General features: G+C 34.4%; 1 protein-coding gene across 8 annotated transcripts in view; it reads left to right on the top strand.

Annotated features, from left to right (window-relative positions):
- Window positions 1–22,034, top strand: part of EPHA5 (EPH receptor A5) — a 339,363-nt gene that overhangs the window by 66,353 nt on the left and 250,976 nt on the right. For all 8 annotated transcript variants that reach the window (XM_033106462.1, XM_033106465.1, XM_033106466.1 and 5 more), the window contains exon 3: window positions 2,395–3,058. In XM_033106462.1, the coding sequence (XP_032962353.1) occupies window positions 2,395–3,058 (664 nt within the window). The remainder of the gene's footprint in view (window positions 1–2,394; window positions 3,059–22,034) is intronic.

Below are 22,034 nucleotides of genomic sequence, written 5' to 3'. Positions count from 1 at the left end.
TGGTAACTCTATGGTACACATATGGATATGAAAATAAGTTCTTTTTCATTTTCACGTCTCTGATAAATGTGGCTGACTTGTGATGCCTAACCAGACATGGGATTAGAATGCAAATGATTTGGACTTTTCAGTGCCCAGTGGGAAAAGGAGTAAGCCTAAGCATCTGTAAGAGAAATCAAGCTAGCCCAAACTGACTGTGTAACCAGTCTTAAATCTGAAAGCAAAGAAATAGGAATAACAATAATAATGAGGAAACAAATACAGAGAAACCTGGGCTCCGAGGCGGGGCCTTTTGGAGTGGCTGGACCTGAAGAACAGAGCTGCAGCCCCCTATTCCATTCAATGACCACACCTCCAAAATGCCCGGGCACCTCACTTGTAGTAATCAAAGGATCAGCAAATACTTTTATTAAACCATGGATTTTAGGAAATGCTACAAAATTGAACCGAGAGTATTGTGTTTTCTATCTGTGCCGTTCATTATGTTACTGTCATCCCCTTGATATGACATTTGCAAACGTGTCTAGGAATATACCTGCTACACTCGTACATTCTTGATGAGTGTTACTTTCTCCTCTTATATCTTCTTCATAGGTAAACTTTTTGCTGAGGATAGCAAAGGGTCCTTTTTGTATTAAAAGGGAAGAAAACTTGGAAGAACTCAATGTTTTATTTCAGCCCATCTAAAATAAATGAAATATTTTGTCCATTTCTTAGCATATTTGTCTAAATAAGAGCGGATATTTATGGAAAATGTGTAGATATTACCTATTTGATTCTTGGAATGACTTATGGCAATAATTATTTAAATTAAAGTATTTCTATTCATTCATTAGGAATAAAAAATGTAAGTCTTCATTTATATTTCGGACACTTGTGAAAGAAAACAAATACAACCCCACTATGATAAATTCTAACATCAAAGAAAATTACAGTTTTTCTCTTCTTAATTGAGAATATTCAGAGAAGCAAGATGCTTACACATATACTTTGAAATTATCACCTGAAGCAGCAACTATTAAGCTGTCTTGTCAAGTGCTGCTTAGCTTGCATTTTTAATAATATTTGTGATATCTCGGACTTTGTACAGACAGAGACTGAATTGCTTTCCTTAAAATCTTGGAAGATGCTGCTATTTCAATTCTTTTTACTTGCCCAATTCATTTTACTTGCTACCAGAGTCCTATTAGAATATATGATGCAGAAATAAGACTTCTATAAATAATTTAAGGCCAAGGGTTTAAAATCTGTTTGTGTTTTGTATTAGAAGACTATTATAAAATTAAACCTAAAACAGAAAATATAGCATTTTGATTTTTGTTTTTCATAGAAGAGCTTTTTGGATGCTATTTTCCATTTTACTAATTCAAAGAATATATATTTAATTTTATTGCAGTTAAGTTGATCTTTTTATTGTTTTCATTCGGTTAGTTGAGGTGCTCTTTTGCATAAAATTAATCATGACATTCAGTAACCTTTTATAATAAAGAGATTGATACCTGGATCACTTCAGGAAGGAAATGTAAGCAGTTCAATAATAATAGAGTGCTAAAATAGAAGGTGGGTTTAGAAAATCAGAAGCTAAGTAGAGTTTATATACATTTTGAGAGAGTACAAAAGTGAGCTTAGATGAAAGAACTAAGGCTTCCCATAACAAAATAATGTGAAACGTGTTAGGGAAAATAAATTTTGATGTCTTTCTCTTATGAATTTAAGAAACTCAGCAGTTCTCTCTCATTACAACCTTTTATTTATATCTGTGCAATGGCTGCTAGAATTTTCGGCAGGGTCTGAGGTATATGATTTATATATATCTTCTGTGACTTCACATTTTTCATATTTTTGCCAATTGAACAGAATCAAGAAATAATGATTAATTTTATATGTAAAGAAATGTGGTTCTATGAAGTTTATTATCTATATTAATGTCTGAAATCACATTCTTGGTTTATTAAAAGTCAGTATGATTTGATTGCTGGATTTGTTTCACAGCCATTTTTAAAGACTTAAAACAAAATTATATGTAGTTTTGTATACACAATTCTATACAGGTTTAAGAAATTTCTTAAGTTATAATAACATCCTTATGAAGAAAAAATTTGGTTCTGTTCAAATAGTGGTAATGGTTCATTGAGATTCTCAAAAGTGGAATATTTTACTGGGAAAGAGATTGGCTTAGATTTCTTATTTGCCCACATAATGTTTGGGAACCTATATAAATTACATAGGTTATATAATTATATATAATTATAACCTTGCTGTATAGCTCTTTCTCCCAATACTATATGTCAAGGGTACAGAAATTTCTGCATCTGGATTAATTTTCCTTGACTATTTTTTCTGGTTATTTTCTAATTATAAAAGATATATTTTTTTCTATTTTATATTATACAGTGGGAAGAGATTGGTGAAGTCGATGAAAATTATGCCCCTATCCACACATACCAAGTATGCAAAGTTATGGAACAGAATCAGAATAACTGGCTTCTGACCAGTTGGATCTCCAATGAAGGTGCTTCCAGAATCTTCATAGAACTTAAGTTTACTCTGCGGGACTGCAACAGTCTTCCTGGAGGACTTGGGACCTGTAAGGAAACTTTTAACATGTACTACTTTGAGTCCGATGATGAGAATGGGAGAAATATCAAGGAAAACCAGTACATCAAAATTGATACCATTGCCGCCGATGAAAGCTTTACAGAACTTGATCTTGGTGACCGTGTCATGAAACTGAATACAGAAGTCAGAGACGTAGGACCTCTAAGCAAAAAGGGATTTTATCTTGCCTTTCAAGATCTGGGTGCTTGCATTGCTCTGGTTTCTGTGCGTGTGTACTATAAAAAATGTCCTTCTGTGGTGCGACATTTGGCTGTCTTCCCTGACACAATTACTGGAGCTGATTCTTCACAGTTACTTGAAGTGTCGGGCTCCTGTGTCAACCATTCTGTGACAGATGAACCACCCAAAATGCACTGCAGCGCTGAAGGGGAATGGCTGGTGCCCATCGGGAAATGCATGTGCAAGGCAGGATATGAAGAGAAAAATGGAACCTGTCAAGGTAAGGGTGTGCCTGAGTATCTGCCTGGTGTTGTCTGCATCAGTTGGATCATGTATATGTATTTTCTCAAATGATTATGAGCAAGTGACCTTTTAGTTTGCTAATTTATGGAGATTTTTTTTCTTTTCAAGTTTGATTTCTCTCTTCTCAGAATTTTAAATTTTCTGGCAACGTTGACAGATTTAATGTTATGTTTTAGTGGCTATACGTAGTTAATACGCAGAGAGTGTCTTGCAGTGTAATATTTCACATGCATTTTTACTTTCAGAAGTTTTATTTTTGAACAACTCAAACCGAGAGATTATTTCCTTGTCTGTAACTTTCTTTGTATGATAATTATCTGCTACTCTACTGCTATTTTCTCTTGATGAAGAGAAAAATAGTACTTTGCTTGCTATATAAAATTCAAATGCAAATCTTAGACGAGACTTGTTTTGGCTTGCTTTTAAGTGCCTATTAAAAATTCTTCAGAAATAAGTTCAACCATATGAACTCCATAGAAAAACATTTGCAAGGTGGCAGGACTCAGTTTACTGTGTTATTTAGATATAATTGCTGTTACATGCTTGCTTTTAAAAATTTACAGGTCATTTTTAAATGTGTAATAAGTAGTGCCCAAGAAAATAACTGCTTGCAAATAGAGCCAATACAAAAAGGTCATTTCAAAGCAATTTGCGCTTGAAGATTTTTTTTTCTGTTTTTTCTTTGAAATTGAAACTTGATCATGCATGCTTCCCTCTTCATTTGAAAATACCTCATTTTTCCCTCAGTGTGGTGAGTTACCCTTTTAAATTGTATATTTAGCAATGGCTTTTTGGAACAGGATTGTACTTTATGTCAAAGTGAAGAACAGCTTATGAGGAAGAAGTGGTTTTTCCTTAAAAAGAAATCATGCACCCTTATGGCCCGAATGTGTTTTTGCCATGATGTTAACATACTACATAGGTATTGAGAGTTAATGTGTATTAACTAAGGAGAAAATCAAATGCTGAAGCATCCCTTAACCCTACCTGGTAGCTTCAGGTGTATCGACTATAGAATGTGAATCAAACTTGGTCAGGTTTGTGTAGGCCAGAATGTAGATTGATTAAAAATCCAGGGAAACAAAGACTAGGGAAATTACCTGCAAATCATAGTGACTTTGCTTAATTATTTCTCTCTGGAAACATATTGCACCATATTTAAATTTCTTTTTTCAGCATCAGCTCATATGTATTTTGTCTATGGAAATTAAGTGTATGGTTGTTTGTCCTTGTAATCTATAATTCTCTACACACACACATGTTTTATTAAATGAAAATTATGTTTCAGAAATGCTTTTAACTTGGCCAGGGAAATTCATCAGATTTCATTCAGGATTGGATTTAAAGGAAAGTTCTAACTAACCTTAACATTTTTTTTTTTTGAGTAGTCTTCTTTTTGTAAGGTGAGGATATATGTAATTGTGGAATCAGAAGTGGGAACTAAATATAGTCCATTGAATATATTTCATTCTTTTCCCAGAATATTTCCAGTATAGATCTTACTATTTCTAAAAAAAAAAAAAAAAAAAAAAAAGGTTGTTTTGTAGCATTATAAAGCAACATGCTCTATTTGATTATTTGTTTATATCCATGTAGAGACTATGTGGCCACTTTAGTTCAGAACACAAGGAATTTTGTCTTCATTCATATTGCAGAGGGTATAAAAGACCTCTGCAATTTAGAGGTTAATTTTTGGTTGTTGCTGGGATTAAAGTATTCTGCAGCTGCTTATTATGAAAATATCTTGGGGAAGTAGTGTTTTGACAGAATGTTTTTTAGTGTGGGCATTTAACGCATATTTTTCTCTTCTCATTCTTTTAACAATTGAGGAGTAGAGACCAAACTGAGAGACAGAAGGGTGAGTTGCAGAGACTACATTGTAGAAAGCTTCATGAAACTGGACTCTGTCTTAATTAATTCATTTATTACCCCACACTAATAGTAAGAACAAAGACTATGGGTTGTGAATGCTGTGAACTAACTACACAGCCCCAGAGGGTGTTCTATACAGTGTAGTCTGTATGAATAGTGCTTCTTGTTGTTTTCCAATGTTCAAATGCTATGAAATTCCTCTATAAGGAATTTCAAATGTTTCTTCTGTAAATAACTCATCTCATTGGATTAATATATAAATGTTGAAGGTTTGTTTTGGAGAATATAAAGCCATCGTAGGTATTCCCTAGGTATTTGTATCTATACATAATAAGTATATGCAAGTAAGTGTGTGTGTGTGTGTGTGTGTGTGTGTGTGTGTGTGTGTCTTATAAAATTCCCCCATAACTCTAAGTCATCTTAACATGCTATCCCCCAACTTTTAAGGGGGGGGGAACCTCAATGTTTTGGAACTATCTTTGATAGACCAGAAATCTAAGAAGCATTCTTAACATTTCCTTTCTACTCACTACCTGGTTTCAATCCATCAGAGTTTATAGAAATCACTACCCACCTATCTTTTAAAATTATCCACATCTCCTTTTCCTTTTACTCCAATCTATAATCATATCCTATTAGAACTTTATTTTCAAACATAGTGGATGACTTTATATAAAGTTTTGATTTTTAAGCCATGTGAATGTATCACCTCTAAAAAATTGCAGATCTGGTTGTTTCACACAGATATTCTCAGCCCCCACCTACCTGCCCACACACGTCAATGATTATTTTAAGATAAAGTTTTTATAGTAGCTTAAGATCCTACATGGTTTTACCCCTATTATCTCTCCAGACACAGCTTAAACTATGTTTCCTCCCCTGTCCTATGCATTAGCCACACTGGCTTTCTTTCAAAGGCAATGACTCACTTTCACTCTTTCTTCTCTATGATTCTGTTCCCTTGCCTTAAACATTTTTCTACCTCCTTTATACCTGGTTAATTCACACTAATCAGTCAGATCTGTGCTCCAACAACACATCCTCAGGGAGGCTGCCCCTGACTCTCCAAAGTAAATCAGGCCTGTCTGTCATTTACTCATATCTGTCATAAAAACCATTTAGAGTTATGATTTTGCAGTTATTTGTTATTTGATTAATGAATCTACCACTCCCATTAGACTATATACTCCTTGAAGGCAGGGGTGGTGTATGTTATCTTAAGGAATGATAAAGAAATCAAAAGGCAGGTGGTAGGGACAATGAATTCAAAAGAGAGGAAATAGAATGGGCAAAGGCATAAAATAATAATTGTGTTTTTAAATTATTGATTTATTTTACCTTTGTATTTATCAGTATAAAATATCCTCAGTCAGAAAATTGACAAATAATGTCTTTTATTCTAATTTAATTTTTTTTCATGGAGATCTATTTTTTGTTGGTTTGTTTGTTTAATTCCTTTTAAATTGATCCTTTCTTGGTTCTAGGATTCTCAGGCCAAATTTTCAGTTCCAGGTATAAAATCATATGTGATTGGGATATGATATATTAACCATTATAGAGGCCACCTTAATGATTTTTGTAGAGCGTAAATATCACATACTGAAATGATTTATAATATAACCTTATTATATATTTACATTTAATTTCTCAGTTTCTTTTCTTTTTTTTTAATAATATAAGATTGATATCAAAATTATCTGCATTGACTGTGAGAATAATCAGGTTGGAATTTAGCTCAGACTCCAACCTACTGAACTGTAGAAATCCCACAGTTTTTTTCTTTTCATGTTGCTATTAAGTTTTCAAAATCCTCAGTAAGGCAAAGGTCAATGCAGGCATTAGAGTAATAGATTTTGGTTGTTAGATAAAATTTTGCCCTCAAATTACTTGATTTCATAGCATTAGTCTTTTTGTCTTATTTTCACACAAAAGAAATTATGAAAAATTAATAATTTATTTATCTAGATGTAAAAATAGATACTCAGATAAGTAAAGGGATGTGCCTTGGTGTTAGAGCTGATGTAATACATAGAACTTCCCAAATGTATTTTTTTCCCCACTAAACCGTGATTCCCTGTATCACCAACACAAGTAGTTAAATTTATTTCTGCAACTTCTAAGTACTAGGAGGATACATGTATTTAGAAAATAGTTAAAACTTACCTCAATTAGAAGGTTTTCAGTATATTTTATCAATATTATTTTGCTATAGTTCTGTACTCTCTTTATCCTGAGATAAAATGTTTAATACTTTAGAATGGAGATAATGTGTCTCGGCCAGAGTGAGTCCACAAAAGTGAGATATGAGGTATGATCAAACAATATGGTGAATGTTTAAATAAATGAAAAAAAAATGCAGTAAAAGACACATTATCATTAACCCCTCTCAAAAAAACTCCCCCTCGTTTCGAACACACTTATCCCATCGTTCTTGCCACTTCCTGAAGCAGTTCTGGAAGTCCTCTTTCATGAGGGTCTTTAGTTGCGCTGTCGTGGCTGCCTCGATGTCCTGAATGAATCATTTTGACTTTGGGGAAGAGCCAGAAGTCGCATGGTTCCAGATCTGGTGAATAAGGTCGATGAGGACACACCGTAATGTGATTATTGGACAGAACTTGCTGTACCAGAAGCGATGTGTGACACAGAGCACCAGAGCACTGTCATGATGGGGGATGATCTCTCGCACACTTTAAAACACAGCTTCTCTCAGCCGTAGCTCACACCTGACTGATTACACCAAATAAGTTGAAACTTGTCACACACTGTTACTAAGGTTCCACCTGCTGCATTCCGTATTGAAGATCCCTGCCTTTCCCTTGGATGTCACTCAGTAACAGCATTCACTGTATTGTTTGATAACAATGAAAAGTCTCTGTGTCACACATTACATCTGGTATGGCAATTTCTGTCCAATAAAAAACTTTATAGTGTGTCTTCATCCACCTTAATCACTGAATCTGGCACCATGTGACTTCTGGCTCTTCCCCAAAATCAAAATGACCATGAAAGGTAAATGTTTTGAATTGATTCAGGACACCAAGGCAGCCATGACAGCACAACTAAAGACCCTCATGAAAGAGGACTTCCAGAACTGCTTCAGAAAGTGGCAAGAATGTTGGGATAAGTGAGTTCAAAGCAAGGGGGAGTATTTTGAGGGGGAATCAATGGCAATGTGTCTTTTACTGTATTAATTTTTTTATTTAAATATTCACTGTATTGTTTGATCGTACCTCATATCTCCTTAGTTTTTCCTCTTTGATAATCAAGATATGTAGAGACTTAATTAAGGATATAATTATATTAAGAAACTGAAGGTTGAGTAAATCTGTTGTAATGATTTTCATATGTTAATATTTTCCAAGTTGGTACTAGATGACCTGGTAGTTGCTATCACATCATGCTCATGTGACCTGACATATATGCAGGGCTTGATGGAGTAGACTCAAAGGCTTTTAGAGACTAAACCTTCAGGATTCAGAATGCTGGGCAGCTCGTTAACGTAAGTCTTCAACCCAGAAGGCAACCAAGAAGTGATTCAAGAGTCCCAGTCTTTTAACAATTCATGATCTATCATCTTCATGCCCCCTCATTTAACTTCCTTTAAGAGAAGTTGACTACCTTTCTCATAATAATTGTTTTTAAGGATGTGACAAAATACCATGGTTTCTACTATGTTAACTTTAAAATATAGAGTGCATTTATTTTTCTACAGCTTACTTTTATGCCTGAATTTTCTGTAATAACCTGCTTTAAGTATACAAATTTATTTCTTTGAAATGAAGCAAATAATGTATTAAATCCACTTATAAAATATGTTTTCCTACTTGTTATCTATTATTATTTCTGATGAAATTCATGCTATTTTTTCCTTTAAGAGTCATATGCAATTTGTTTTTGAGTGCAAAATTGTTAGCAAAAACCCATTTTGGAGGTTTCTGCTCTTTATTGAAGTGAACGTGTTTGACAGAAGCGATTGAGTTCACATGAATCAAATGTTGCCTGTTGAGTTCTCTTATGATTATGTCGCTGACTTAGATGCAAGGCAAGACCACTAATCTTCATCAGTTGCTAGTGGAATGAAGTAGTAATTTGAAATTACCCCTAGATAATTATAGTTTCACTTATATCAAATGGAGAGATTTAGATTGTGGGTCACTGCCAAAACCAGTCAGAGTGAAGAAGGTATATAATGCATGCTAAAATACAGGGTAAAGCGGGGAGGTTACATGCCGAGGGCTATGGAGAAAAAGCACTTATTAATTGTCCAACTGGGAGATGATTGCACAGCAAGGAAAATGTAGTAAAAATACTGACTCAAGAAAGAGCTTTGATTCAGAAACAGTACAGATACTGCAGGGAGTTGTATGTCGATCATTCATACTTCTTGTCCATATTTATGTTTGAAACAAAATTGGCTGGAAATACAGTGTATTAGGTGTTCCTGTAATTATGCATTGGAGAGCCTAGTTATTTTTAATTAGGCACATTACCAAAAAAATATCAAAGGGGTTGAAGTTTTGGTTCTATTTGGTATGTTCTTTTATGTAACAAAAGGGAACTGATTTTAATTTTAAAATTTTAACAAAAGATGGCAATTATGGAAGTACAGAGTATCAATAAATCAATGAGGCGTGTGTGTGTGTGTGTGTGTGTGTGTGTGTGTGTGTGTGTGTGTGTGTGTGTCTTACTGCTGCAAACCATCACCAAGACAATTAAATAGTTAAATCATTTCATCCATTTTCAGGTATTACACATGCGAATAATAAAATAGATTTTTTTCTTTTAAATTCCTCCCTTAAATAATTTTGGATTGGTTTTATTGAAGTTTTAGAGCATACTCTGCATTTGTTTTTGTTTTTGCTTTCCTTTTTTCCTAAATCAAGGTTTCTCACTACTGGCACTATTGATATTTTGGACCAGATACTTTTTGGTTGGGGAAGGCAGTAGTACTGTTTACTGCAGGATATTTAGCAGCTTCTCTTGCCTCTAATTTAGTAGGATGCAGTAGGGTGCTCTACACCTCATTTTGATAGTCAAAAATTCCTCTGTATGGTGCCAAATGTCCCCTGGGGACAAAATCACTCCCAGTTGAGAACCACTAATCTGACTGCGCCCTCAGTCCACAGGAGCAGATATGCTTCTAAAACAAAATATGTTTATATACAGTTACCTTTGCAAAAGTGAACTTTGTACTTAAAATTCTGCAGAATAAAGGAGGTGTACATTTTGAAAGGTGATGAATTTAGCTTGGATATAGTGGTAGATATGCTGCATGTGAAAGGCAGCATGCTTTAGTGATTTAAGCACATAAATTCTGAGCCAGAGTCCCTGGATTCAAATCCTACCTCTGCCATTTATGAACATTATGTATTTCCTAAGCGCTTATTAAAAAATAAAACATATTTACAGGAAAATGTATCTGTGTGATATAAAATAACAGGGGAGTTTCAGGTTAGAAAATTCTCTAGTTTACTTTATTCTTGATTAAAGGATAATTGTACATTTTTTATTTATTGGTGATCAAAACTATGTGAATATATTAGAACCTTGTTTACAAAGAAAATTTGCCCTCTGGTTTGACATTATCACTCATTCTTTAAATCACTATTGTACTGGGCACTGTATCCCATCTGTGCAATTCCTGTATCTAGGATTGCAGACACATAGACATACAGACATACCTATGGACTCACAGCTACACTTACAATTGATGAGAGTTGCTCATGGCAGTGAGTGTGCACGGTCAGGTAGGGTAGTAAGAAAATATTTTTCTGAACAGGTGATGTTTAACATAGACATGGAGAAACATGCTAAGTAAAGAGATGGGGAGCAGTTAACAAGTAGAGGGAGTCTCAGTGTTTCTAATATATTAATCAATTTTGTGTACTTCTCTTTTATTTATAAACTCATATTTTTAATAATGCATTTGAATATTAAAACCTGAATAATGAAAGAACTGCTAACTCTGAAATTCCCTGCTAAAAGAAGCTACTCATATACATATTATACTACTGTTTCCCCGAAAATAAGACCTAGCTGGACCATCAGTTCTAATGCATCTTTTGGAGCAAAAATTAATGTAAGACCCAGTCTTATATAAGACCCAGTCCTACATTAAATGATATTATGTTGTGTTATATTATATTATGTTATATTTTTATACCCGGTATTATATTAAAATAAAACCGAGTCTTATATTAATTTTTGCTCCAAAAGACGCATTAGAGCTGATGGTCTGGGTAGGTCTTATTTTCAGGGAAACACGGTATCTTAAGAATAGAACGATTTTAATAATATCTGGGGTCAAATACATGCATATAAACAATTCAGTTTATTTATGAATAGTATTGGTGGATAGGTGCTTGTAAAATGTTACAGTATTGAACAAATGGGAGTCTTTCCTTTTTTAAGAACTCAGTGTTTCATTGGCCCAACAATGGTTAGTAACGTCAGAATCTTCTGATATATGTGCCTAGTAAAAAAGGGAGACTTGGCAATAAAAGACAGGGAATAGAAGGGACTAACACTTCGTAATGTCTCCTTGACAAACTTTTAATCTTGATTTGCACTTCTAACTTCTTACTCATGAAAGAAAATATGCTAGTCAAAGTATTGAGTCTCTCGCTCCTTCCTTCCGCCATCTCACTCTATATTCTCTCTCTCTCCATATATATGTATGTGTGTGTGTGTGTGTGTGTGCGTGTGTGTGTGTGTATGGAGATATGTATATCTGTGTGTGTATACATATTTATATAAATGCTATACTTCATATTTACAGTAACAAGAATAACTGCTTTGTAAATTTTACTTTGAGAAGGTCTCTAAGATGTTTTATTTTGATGATGGCAGATTCCACATTCTTAATATACAAATTAATGAACTTAAGCTCCTTCATGATTGTATGGATGGATAATTCATGATTAGATTTATGTTCAAGTGACTCATAGTGAACAAAACACCTCTTGATAATAAACATTTATTAAACTTAGATGCACTGGATAGGCTCCTTTTATTATAATAAATTAATATAGAAAGATAATTATCAGAAAAAATGTTTAAAGATAAAGATCTTACAAATGCCATATCTTAATCAGTATATTCAGCATTGGTTTAAAATTCATAACATTTAAATGTGCTAGGAAACCAAAACGTATTCCCAAACATAGTTTGCTTATTTTCTTGTTACCGAGAAAGCAGCAAAAGGACTTTGACTAAGTCTCATAATATAAATCAATATAGCTCTCATGAGAAAAGTTGTGTGTACCGAGAAATTTAATGTTGAAAACTCACTAAATGTGAGTCAATGTCAAACATCTCGGTGTCCGTTCTCAGATTTTTAAGAGCAAAAAGCTAAAACAACAACAAAAAAAGAATGCAAATGATAAGAGACAAAGTAGGCAACACTTGCGTAAAAGCATTAAGTAGACTTAAAACCTTAAAATTGATCTGTGAAATCACCAAAAGAGTTTTGTGTGCTGTAAATTAAAAGCACTGGGCTTTAAGGCGATGCCCTCAGTTCAAATGTCACTTCCATTTGGTAAACATGTGTGCTGGTGGCCAAATACATAACCCGAATGAGCCCAACTTCCTCCTATGTGAAATGTTAACTAATATGATATGCACCTGCAAAGTCCGCCTGTACGTGCGTAGTAAGCTCACCTCCTTCGTGAATGGGGTATGGACCGCCAGCATCAGCATGACCTGAGAACTTTTTAGAAATGCAGAATTTCAGGCCCTTCCCCAGAAAAACTGGGTTTGAATCTACATTTTAGGAAGATACCTTAGTGGTTTTTTTTTTTGGTTTTTTTTTTTATGTACATTCAAGTTTGAAAAGCACTGATATAAGAGACTCCTGGAGTGAATGTTCTTGTCTTCTTTTACAGGCTAGGAAACTGAGATACAGATAAGTTAGGGCGATATAACTACATAAGGGCAAGAACAGAAATATATTTATCTTAATCTCTTTGAATATATGTCAAAACATTGCACTATCCATTTTGTTTCAGAACTCTTTCCTATTATATGGTATTTATGTAGCATTAAATATTAAACTATTTTCTATTATATGTTTATATAGCAGTAACTATATTAAATGGCATTAATTCTATATTTATCTCTCTCTCCAGATGATTTTTAATACAATTTTTTGGTATAATTATAATTACTCTGTTTCCCCGAAAATTAGACCTAGCCAATCAGCTCTAATGCATCTTTTGGAGTAAAAATTAATATAAGACTGACATTATATTATATTATATTATATTATATTATATTATATTATATTATATTATAAAGACTCGGTCTTATAGTAAAATAAGACTGGGTCTTATTTTAACTTTGCTGCAAAAGATGCATTAGAGCTGATTGGTCAACTAGGCCTTATTTTCGGACAATCACTGTATATAACTTTTGATAGTTTGGGACCTAATGATATTTTCTTTTTTTAATTTCTGCTAACTTCATCTCGAGTTAGGTATTCCATATTTACTTGCATGTTTTTGTACAATTATCAGGCAAATTAGGGGAAGACGCAAACCAAAGCAAAGTAGAGGAAAAAGTACAAATGGCACCCATGTCTTAATCACTCCTGTTTAAGAATGACTTGTTCATTTTGGGGTGTTTGCCCTTTTAAAATTGACTTGTAGGAATTTCTCACTTGATTTAGCATTTTATTCTACTATGAAGTATTTTGGAGACAAACTTTTATCTAATTCTACTGTTTTCAACATTTACAGTGCAACACAATTTTAAACCATATTGTTGCTGGATGCACCTACAAGAAATTCTAATTCCGTTGTGTGGTGCTGGCCTAGGCATCAGTACTTTTTTAGAAAGCTCCTCAGGTGATTGTAATGTGCAGCCAGGCTTAAGAATTATTTTAATAGTTAGGATTAAGGTTTGGTGGTTGGTGGCGGCCAGTGGAAATTTGCACCCCAAAAGCTCATCCAGAGAAGGCCACAGATTTTGATTCTTGAAGACTGTGATTTCTTTCTCCCCATTAAGAGGTCATGCACACACAAAGCCTCTTTGGTCCTTGATTCTCCTCGTACCCATGGGCAGTGTTTGTCCCAGTGTCTTCTTGAGGGTACAGCCCGCTCTTCAAAGTTTCAGGCTCTCTGAAAGGTTCCTCACTTGGTGTAAGGCTATGGCCTTTGCTCCTGGAGCTGGGGGCATTAACATCCAATCCTGCTGGATTCCCACATCCCACCTCACTTCACCCAATGCAGCAGTCAGCTCCAGCAGGGAGAACCCCAGCTTTTACCTCCCTTGTTTCTGCTCATCCCCACCCCGGTTTCCCCATCCGGCTCTCTCCCACCACTGCCTACTGCCCTTCCCAGACTTTTTTTCATTTATTACTTTTCTTGTAATTTCCCTGCATTGAAAGAAAACATTACAAAATGAGCCCCAAACTTTGTTCTATTTAGTTGAGCATTTCTGGGTTTTTGTACCTGGAGCATTTTCAGGTTTTCTTTGACCCTTGTGTTGTTGGAACCTAAAGCCTTAGGTGAGCTAGTACATTCTAAACTTTAGTCTATAGTTCTCCAAGTATACAATGCCCACATATGAAACTTAATTTTGAGAAATTATTGCAGAACTACAGGAAGCTAAAATTAGTGGAAGATACATACTTCCCTGTCTAAAATACTCCCTACCTGCTAAATAAGAAATTTAATGGTTATTAGTTACATCAGAAATAATTTTTTTTCCAAAGTACATTTTTATGTTTTAGTCAACATATTATTTTATTGAGTTAATATAAGAAAAAATTTAAACTGAAACATTTGGCAAATAAAGTAACTTTTTCTTTAATGAGAATTGATATTTTAACATTGTAACGAATAGAGAAAAGGTAATTTTTTTTTTACTTTTATTCTTCTGCAAGTAGTATTAGAATTAAAACTATTTATAAATGTAGGAGGAAGAAAAATCCCTCCATGTCTTTGCATTCTTTCCATATTCTCTTATCAAAATATCTCAAGCTTCACCAAAAAAATAATATTCAAAAAATTAAGTTAGGGAAAAGGATATCTGAGCTTTGACAAAGGAGTATGAAAGAAACATGAAACTTGGGAAAACAAAGTAGTAGGCAGACTGTTTAAAATAATTATAGCATAAGGGATACTCAATGATACCACAAAATTTAATTTCATATCACTAGTGGACTCATAATTATAATAAAAAATTTAATCCTGTATAAAAAGAAAACAATGCACATGAGTTTAGCAGTGTTATGTTAATACTATTTATTGCAATAAGAATAATCATATTTCTTCATAATATAATACTAAAATGGAGATTTAATACATTTGAGAATCTTGATATATTCCATAAATTCTCTATTACAACAAAAAGTAAACTGCAATTATACCACTTTGCAGAACAAAGAAAACTTTAATTTTAGGGAGGAAATCATATATTTAAATTTTTAGGACATCCTGTGACATTACTTTAATCAAAATTTAACATATAGTTGTAAATTTTATGGTGGTCAGTAAACTAATAGACAAATTGGGGTCCAAAAGTTGGGAATAGGGGAGAGGATTAACTTTTCCAATATCACCCAGCCACCACATGTACTTTGCACAATACATGAACACCCTCAATCAAAATGATTGATTGGAAGTTTGTAATCAGAAATAGCATCAATGATAATCCTGAGTAAAAAGCACTGATTCTACTTAGGACCAAATTTCTATTACAATTAATATGTTAAGTATTTTTTTTGTTTTACCTGTATAGATTTGTTTAGTACAGCTTCTGTATGGATTGGCCTTGAAAAATCTACTTTACCACTTTTTAGGGTTGCACAGAACACTATCTAAATAACTAATAAGAAGCTCATCTTAATTTGTAGTTATCAATCTAATTGATTTATTTACATATCTACTTTACACTATTTATAGGAAAAAAGTTAAGTAGGCTGTTTACTTAAACTGTATAATTTATTGCCTTTAAATTTAACTTATACATTAGTCCAGGAGGACATGCCAATTATTATAAAGCAGGAAGGAATGGAGACACTAGCCCTGGCATAGTTCTTTCTAGAAAGTGTATCATTCATTAGCCGTAACAGTAAAAACTATGAATTCTAAGCTATATATGATCTCATAACTGGTTTTCATTACATGAGAATGCTTTTGTAGTTTTTATTATTTCCGATTGTGGATGTGGATCACATCTTATCTTCTAGCATTTGATTGTCTTTGGTGTTTAAATGCTTTATGTGCATTTGAGGATGACCAGTAGGGATTCAACTGTAAGAACTAAAATGATTTGTTGATATGCTTGTATCTTTTCTGAGCGTGAGGGTATCCTGCTCTTTTGAGTACTGTTAAGGTATAGTTTAGAAAAAGAAAAGGAAAGGAAAGAAAGTAGAGCCACAGTTTGGGGAAAGTAACAATTAGAGCAAATGATAATTTGACTGATGGATAACTCCATTTCTTTGATGGAATTGTTAGCAGGAATCAAATTTAAAGAATGAATGCTCCAAAGTTCCTGCTGTGTGATTGTGAAGGAGAATAATAATACACTACTCCATATGCATAAGGGCTTTTCCTCTGATGAATTCAAAGCACTTTGAAAGGATTCCACTAGGAGATTTTTAAAATAAAGAATGAGACTATCAAAATTTTATTTTCTATTTTATGGATTAGAAAGGAATGAGATGTGATTTCAGCAAGGTTTCTGGTGCTCCCCTCATGCTTCCCTTTCCCACACGAACTCGAGTTTTGCACCTCACAGTCAAAAAGCAACATAATTCCTTGCTCCTGTGAATAGTTTCCTGATATTCCCTAGTCCCAATATTTTCTAATGCTAAAAGCTTCTTTTTTTAGAACCAGACTGACCTGTATTCTTTATTTATTTAAAATTCTCTTTAGAAGATTTTGTGTGTCATCTGTTTTTTCTCTTGTGGTTCAAGCATGATTTAATATGTCAACATTGGTTTGCTTAACTGGGTTTGATTGTCTTCCATACTTAGAACTAGGCAATTGCCTTTCAAGCATGTCGCTGCCCAGATAAATGAAATGTCACAACAGTGAGGACTCCTTGTTTTGTGACAGAGTAGCTTTCTTTGACACAGTCAGTGGTTGGTTGGAGAGAGGGTGGTGAGGGCATTTAAATAGTAATAATAGAGCCGGCTTAAGTCAGGTTGGTCCTCTTCAGGCCCACACAAACCAGCAGCAACAGATAATGGACTTAAATCTGGGGGGACTACACAGTTCATTCAGGAGAAAATGAAGTTAAATCCAAAATAGGAACTTTTTGCCTACTATGGACAAGAGGAAAACATCTGTTAGCAGTTCCCTCAAAATAATACTCAGTGATAGCACTTTGTTTTATAGTTTGATTTCTTCCATGTTTTGTTTCCAGGCCCTGAAATGTTATTGTTCTCGGTATATAATGTTAGAAATGAATCCATAGGAAAAAAAAATCCACTGTCTCCTACAATAAAAGTATTGTTTATGATTTCAAAACCTGGATTGGATTTTAAAAAATGGAGGATGATAAAACTTAGCACTTGGTCCAAAGGAAATTCTCAATACATAGTATTTAGCTTTAAAAGTTGAAAGCAATTTCAGTGAGTGATAAACCTAGACAAAGTGCTAGTGTGGTTTTAGTTTGTTGCTTTTTTTTTGTTTTGTTTTGTACTAACGTTTGTTGGTGCTGCCACCAATACCCCGGGGTGGAGAATTATTTTTCTAAGACAACAGAACACTGGGAGATGGGAGCATTCTCTGTCCCGGCCAGTGTTCACCAGGTCAGCTACTCACATCAGACCAGAGGTTTTTGAGTGTGAGTTTGTATGAGTGTAGTGTGAAAATTTTTATCTCAATTTAAGAGGGAAATAAACAGGACCAACCAGGAATGTTGCAAGTAATTAAATGTACGTTACAGGAATGGAGAGTCCATTAATAGTGAACTGTGGTTGGGTACTGAAGGAAGAAGAAATGAGTCATTCAGGAACACAAAGTTGGGCAAAAATCTGAGTTTTGGAAAAATCTGATGAAGGTGAAAGTTAATCAAGGGCACCTTGTATCAGCAAGGGAAACACTGGCCAGAGTGTTTCTGTGATCAGATCTCAGGGTAAGTTAAATTATTTTCATCTGAAGTTACAAGAGAATGGAATTAAAGCTGAGGAGAGAAGGACTTTGTTTCTAGAAAATACAAAAGTGAAACTATTCCAAAGGGAATAGTTTGACTTTCAAATGAGCGTAAAAAGCAGTAATATTCTAGATATAATAGAAATCCCAAGAAATAAGGCCTAAGATTCTGAATACAAAATTGCCCAGATATCTTAAATGGGATGATAAAGCAAGAAAAATGGTTGGCATGTGTGTCAAGACTGCTATGTGCCACTACTGTTAAATGTTTATTCACATTCTCTCTTTTAAGCTTGAAAACATTCTGTGAGCCATAGTTTCTGGGGAAACTGAAGCTCAGAGAGGTTACTTTTATTACCATGACTCAATCTAAAACTAAAAACTGACAAACTGACATTTCAACCAGGTGTATTTGTTTCAAGGTCTGTTTTTGCACTGTTTTCCGTTAAAATGCATTTAAGCTTCACTTAATTTTGTCTCGCTGACTCAGATCACTTGTGTGCTTCATCTGATATCTATATAAGCTGCCCTGTACTGCACATTAGAAAGCCATCCCCCAAAGAACTGGAGGCCACCAGAGTTGTCTCGATGAGATTCTGTCCCTATATTCATACCTCAAACTAAGAAAGTGGGATGGCAATTTAAGATGGCTAGAAAACAAGAATAATGTAGGGACAGAGGAATGTAACAAATAAAGCTAAGCAAGACTGAATGATTAAAGCAAAGTATGAGCCGGGAGAACATGTTGGGATTCTGAAGCTCTTACCCTGGACAGTAGAGGCCTTATAATTATGCTACTCAAATAATCCGGAACCAAACTAGAAGTTATAATGTGTTTTCTATGTAAATGTCCAAATGGAGGGGGACAATCCTTCTGAAATAAACCCCAGATACATGTTGTGTTTGAGGAGAGATTGCGCTAGGAGGTTAGGAACTCTCAATCCATTTCTGACTTTTTTACTTTTAGCGTTCCTGTGCACATAAGTTACTCTACCTTACTTGTCTGAACCACGGATAATACAGGAACAATTTTTCCCCCCAGTGGTTTGGTCTTTGGAGTACTGAAGTGTCATTGTAGTCAAGTTTTGTTTTGTTGCTTTTATTTCATTTGGGGATGGGGGATGGAATTAAAAAAAAAAAATTAGACTTGACTGTAGAAATTAGACTTGACTGTAGAATGTGTAGAATGTCATAAGGATTCTGACTTGGAAACATCCTCTGTACATCATGGACCCGTCTAATCTTTAGAGTTGCATCTGAACAATAAAGGAACCTCCCCACCAACTCTGCTATTACACAGTTAGCAGGTATAAGGTTTCTGACTGGAGGAGACTTATGAAGTATTTTCATGTCATTTTTGATTGTTGGAAGGTGAAAAGTGATGGAATACAAAGCAAAACAAAAACAATATAAAAGCAAAAAGAATAAGCAAACATATCTTCATAAACAAAATAGCACAATTAAAATAATTGTCACTTCTCTGTTGACTGATCCAAATTAAACAATCAGCCTGATAATAAAGGCAAATGCCCTTATGTTCTAATGGGTAAAACAGAACCATTATAAGAAAGAAAGATAGTTTATATTCTTCCATTATTGGATCCAGCTACACGCCAGGTACATAGAAAACAATTCTGCAAATAATTCTGCCAGATATATAGTGTCATTTCTATTTTATAATTGGGGAAATTGAGGCTGATGTAGATTAAACATGTTTTGCAAGGACCCTGAGTTAGCAATTAGATTCAAATAATTTTGTTTGGTTTCAATGTATACTAACTTTGAGAAAAACAAATGAACAAACAAACAAACTGACTGTTCTAAAGCCCCAGATTTTATTTTTTTTAATTTAAAAATAGTTAAAGCTCAATTATTAGAGTTATTTTGGGGGGAAATATGTATCAGAGGACACACATGGAAAAGATTGAAGTATTGACATTGAATAAAAATAACTGCTACTTGTTTTAAACAAATTCAAACTCTAATATTTGATGATAATTATAAGAAAGGGGGTAAAAAAACATTTCTATTTAGATATATATACTTAATACTACTGTGAGTATCACTGTTGAAATCAAGATTGTACAATTATCATAACTTGAATATGTGACTTGCCTTTATTGGAAAAAAGTTATTAAAGTGGATACAATTATAGGAAATTGCTAATATATGACCAATTTGGAAGTACACAAGACTGTAGTATCATATCCAAAAACGTATGTACAGTCAAACATTATTAATATTCAGTGAGCTTCCTCATTATTTATATCATGAAACTAATCCGGGAATTAAGGTAAGTAGGACTGCAAACTCAAATTCCCTAAGAATACTTTCTCTCTCCTCTCTCTTACTCCCTTACTCACTCCTCTCACTTCTCTCCGTTCTCCTTTTTTTTTTTTACATATATACGGCATATTTATGTGAATACAGATAAAACCCTCCTGTAGTCCGTTTTAGAGTGAGAAAGAATATAATTATACACAATGATAGATTAATTTGCTTCTGCAGAATGTAGAAATAACATGCAAAGAAATTTGATATCAGGATCTTAGATTGAGCCATATGAAACTGTTGTTTTGTAGGTCAAAAATGGTAACATATTGTCAATGTATATTGTACAACTTAATGTAAGTGAAAGTTGATCAAGAAAGCCTCTGATTCCCCTTAGCTTGACTGAACTTTAGACAGGCTTCTGCCTGACTCTGGGCCCCTGACCTCCTTTTTCTTAGAGCATTTATTTTAGAAAACTTGCAAATTATACGTTCTTTCTAGGCCCCTTTGAGAGACTCTTCCTCCAGCTGCTTGCCAGTTTTATAAACCCAGGAATGTCTTTCTCAAGAACATGGGAGACATCCCTTTGAAATGTAATCATCCAAGGAAATAGCACTTTACTGTCCAGTCTATGTGGGAAAATAGAAGACTAACTTCCATAATCACCAATTAGAAAACACAAGGCAGCCTAATCACATTGACCAACCTGCCCCTAACATCCTCCAGTGCTTTTCAAGTAGCTCACCCCCAGCACATAACCTTCCCACCTTCGGTTTCAGTAGAGTTGAATTCAGTCTCTCCTGTTACAATAATCTTTATTTTTTTGACATGCAATATTATATTAATTTCAGGTGTACAGCATAGGCCTAGACATTTATATACTTTAGGAAATGACCCCCACTTATTAGCCTAGTACCCACCGGGCACTACACACCGTTATTATCATATTATTGGCTATATTCCCTATGCTTTATTTCACATCCCCATGACTGTTTTGTAACCACCAATTTGTACTTCGCAATCCCTTCACCTTTTTCACCGTGCCCACCAACACCATCCCATCTATCAGCTCAACAAATCTAGTACCCATCTGACATCATCCGTAGGTGTTACCATATTATTGACTATATTCCTCGTGCTACATCCCCATATCTACTTAGTAACAACCAATTTGTACTTTTTAATCCCTTCCCATTTTATCACCCACACCTCCAACCCCCCTTCCGACTGGTAACCATCAAAATGGTTTTCTGTGTCTATGAGTTTCTTTCTGTTTTGCTTGTTTATTTTGTTCTTTAGATTCCACATAGAAGTGAAATCACATTGCATCTGTTTTTCTCTGTCCTACACTCCACTCAGCAGAATACAGTCCAAGTCTGTCCATGCGACTGCATATGGCAAGAACCCATTCCCTTCCATGGCTGAGTAATATTTCATTGCATATATGTACCACCTCCTCTTTACCCATTTGTCCATCAGCAGATAAACGGACTGCCTCCACATTTTTGCCATTGTAAACAGTGCTTCAGTGAACAAATGGATGTACATGTACCCTTGAAGTAGTGTTTTGAGTTTTGTTGGTAAATATCCAGAATTGGGATAACTGGTCCTTCTTTGTCTCTTGTTATAGCCTTTGTTTTAAAATTTATTTTGTCTGGTATAAGTATTGCTACCCTGCTTGTTTAGATTTTTTTGTTGCCAATCTCA

This window comes from Rhinolophus ferrumequinum, chromosome 5, assembly GCF_004115265.2.
Source record: "Rhinolophus ferrumequinum isolate MPI-CBG mRhiFer1 chromosome 5, mRhiFer1_v1.p, whole genome shotgun sequence".
Lineage (NCBI taxonomy): Eukaryota > Metazoa > Chordata > Mammalia > Chiroptera > Rhinolophidae > Rhinolophus > Rhinolophus ferrumequinum.
Note: the sequence above shows the minus strand (reverse complement) of the source record. Positions and strands in the feature narration are given on the sequence as shown.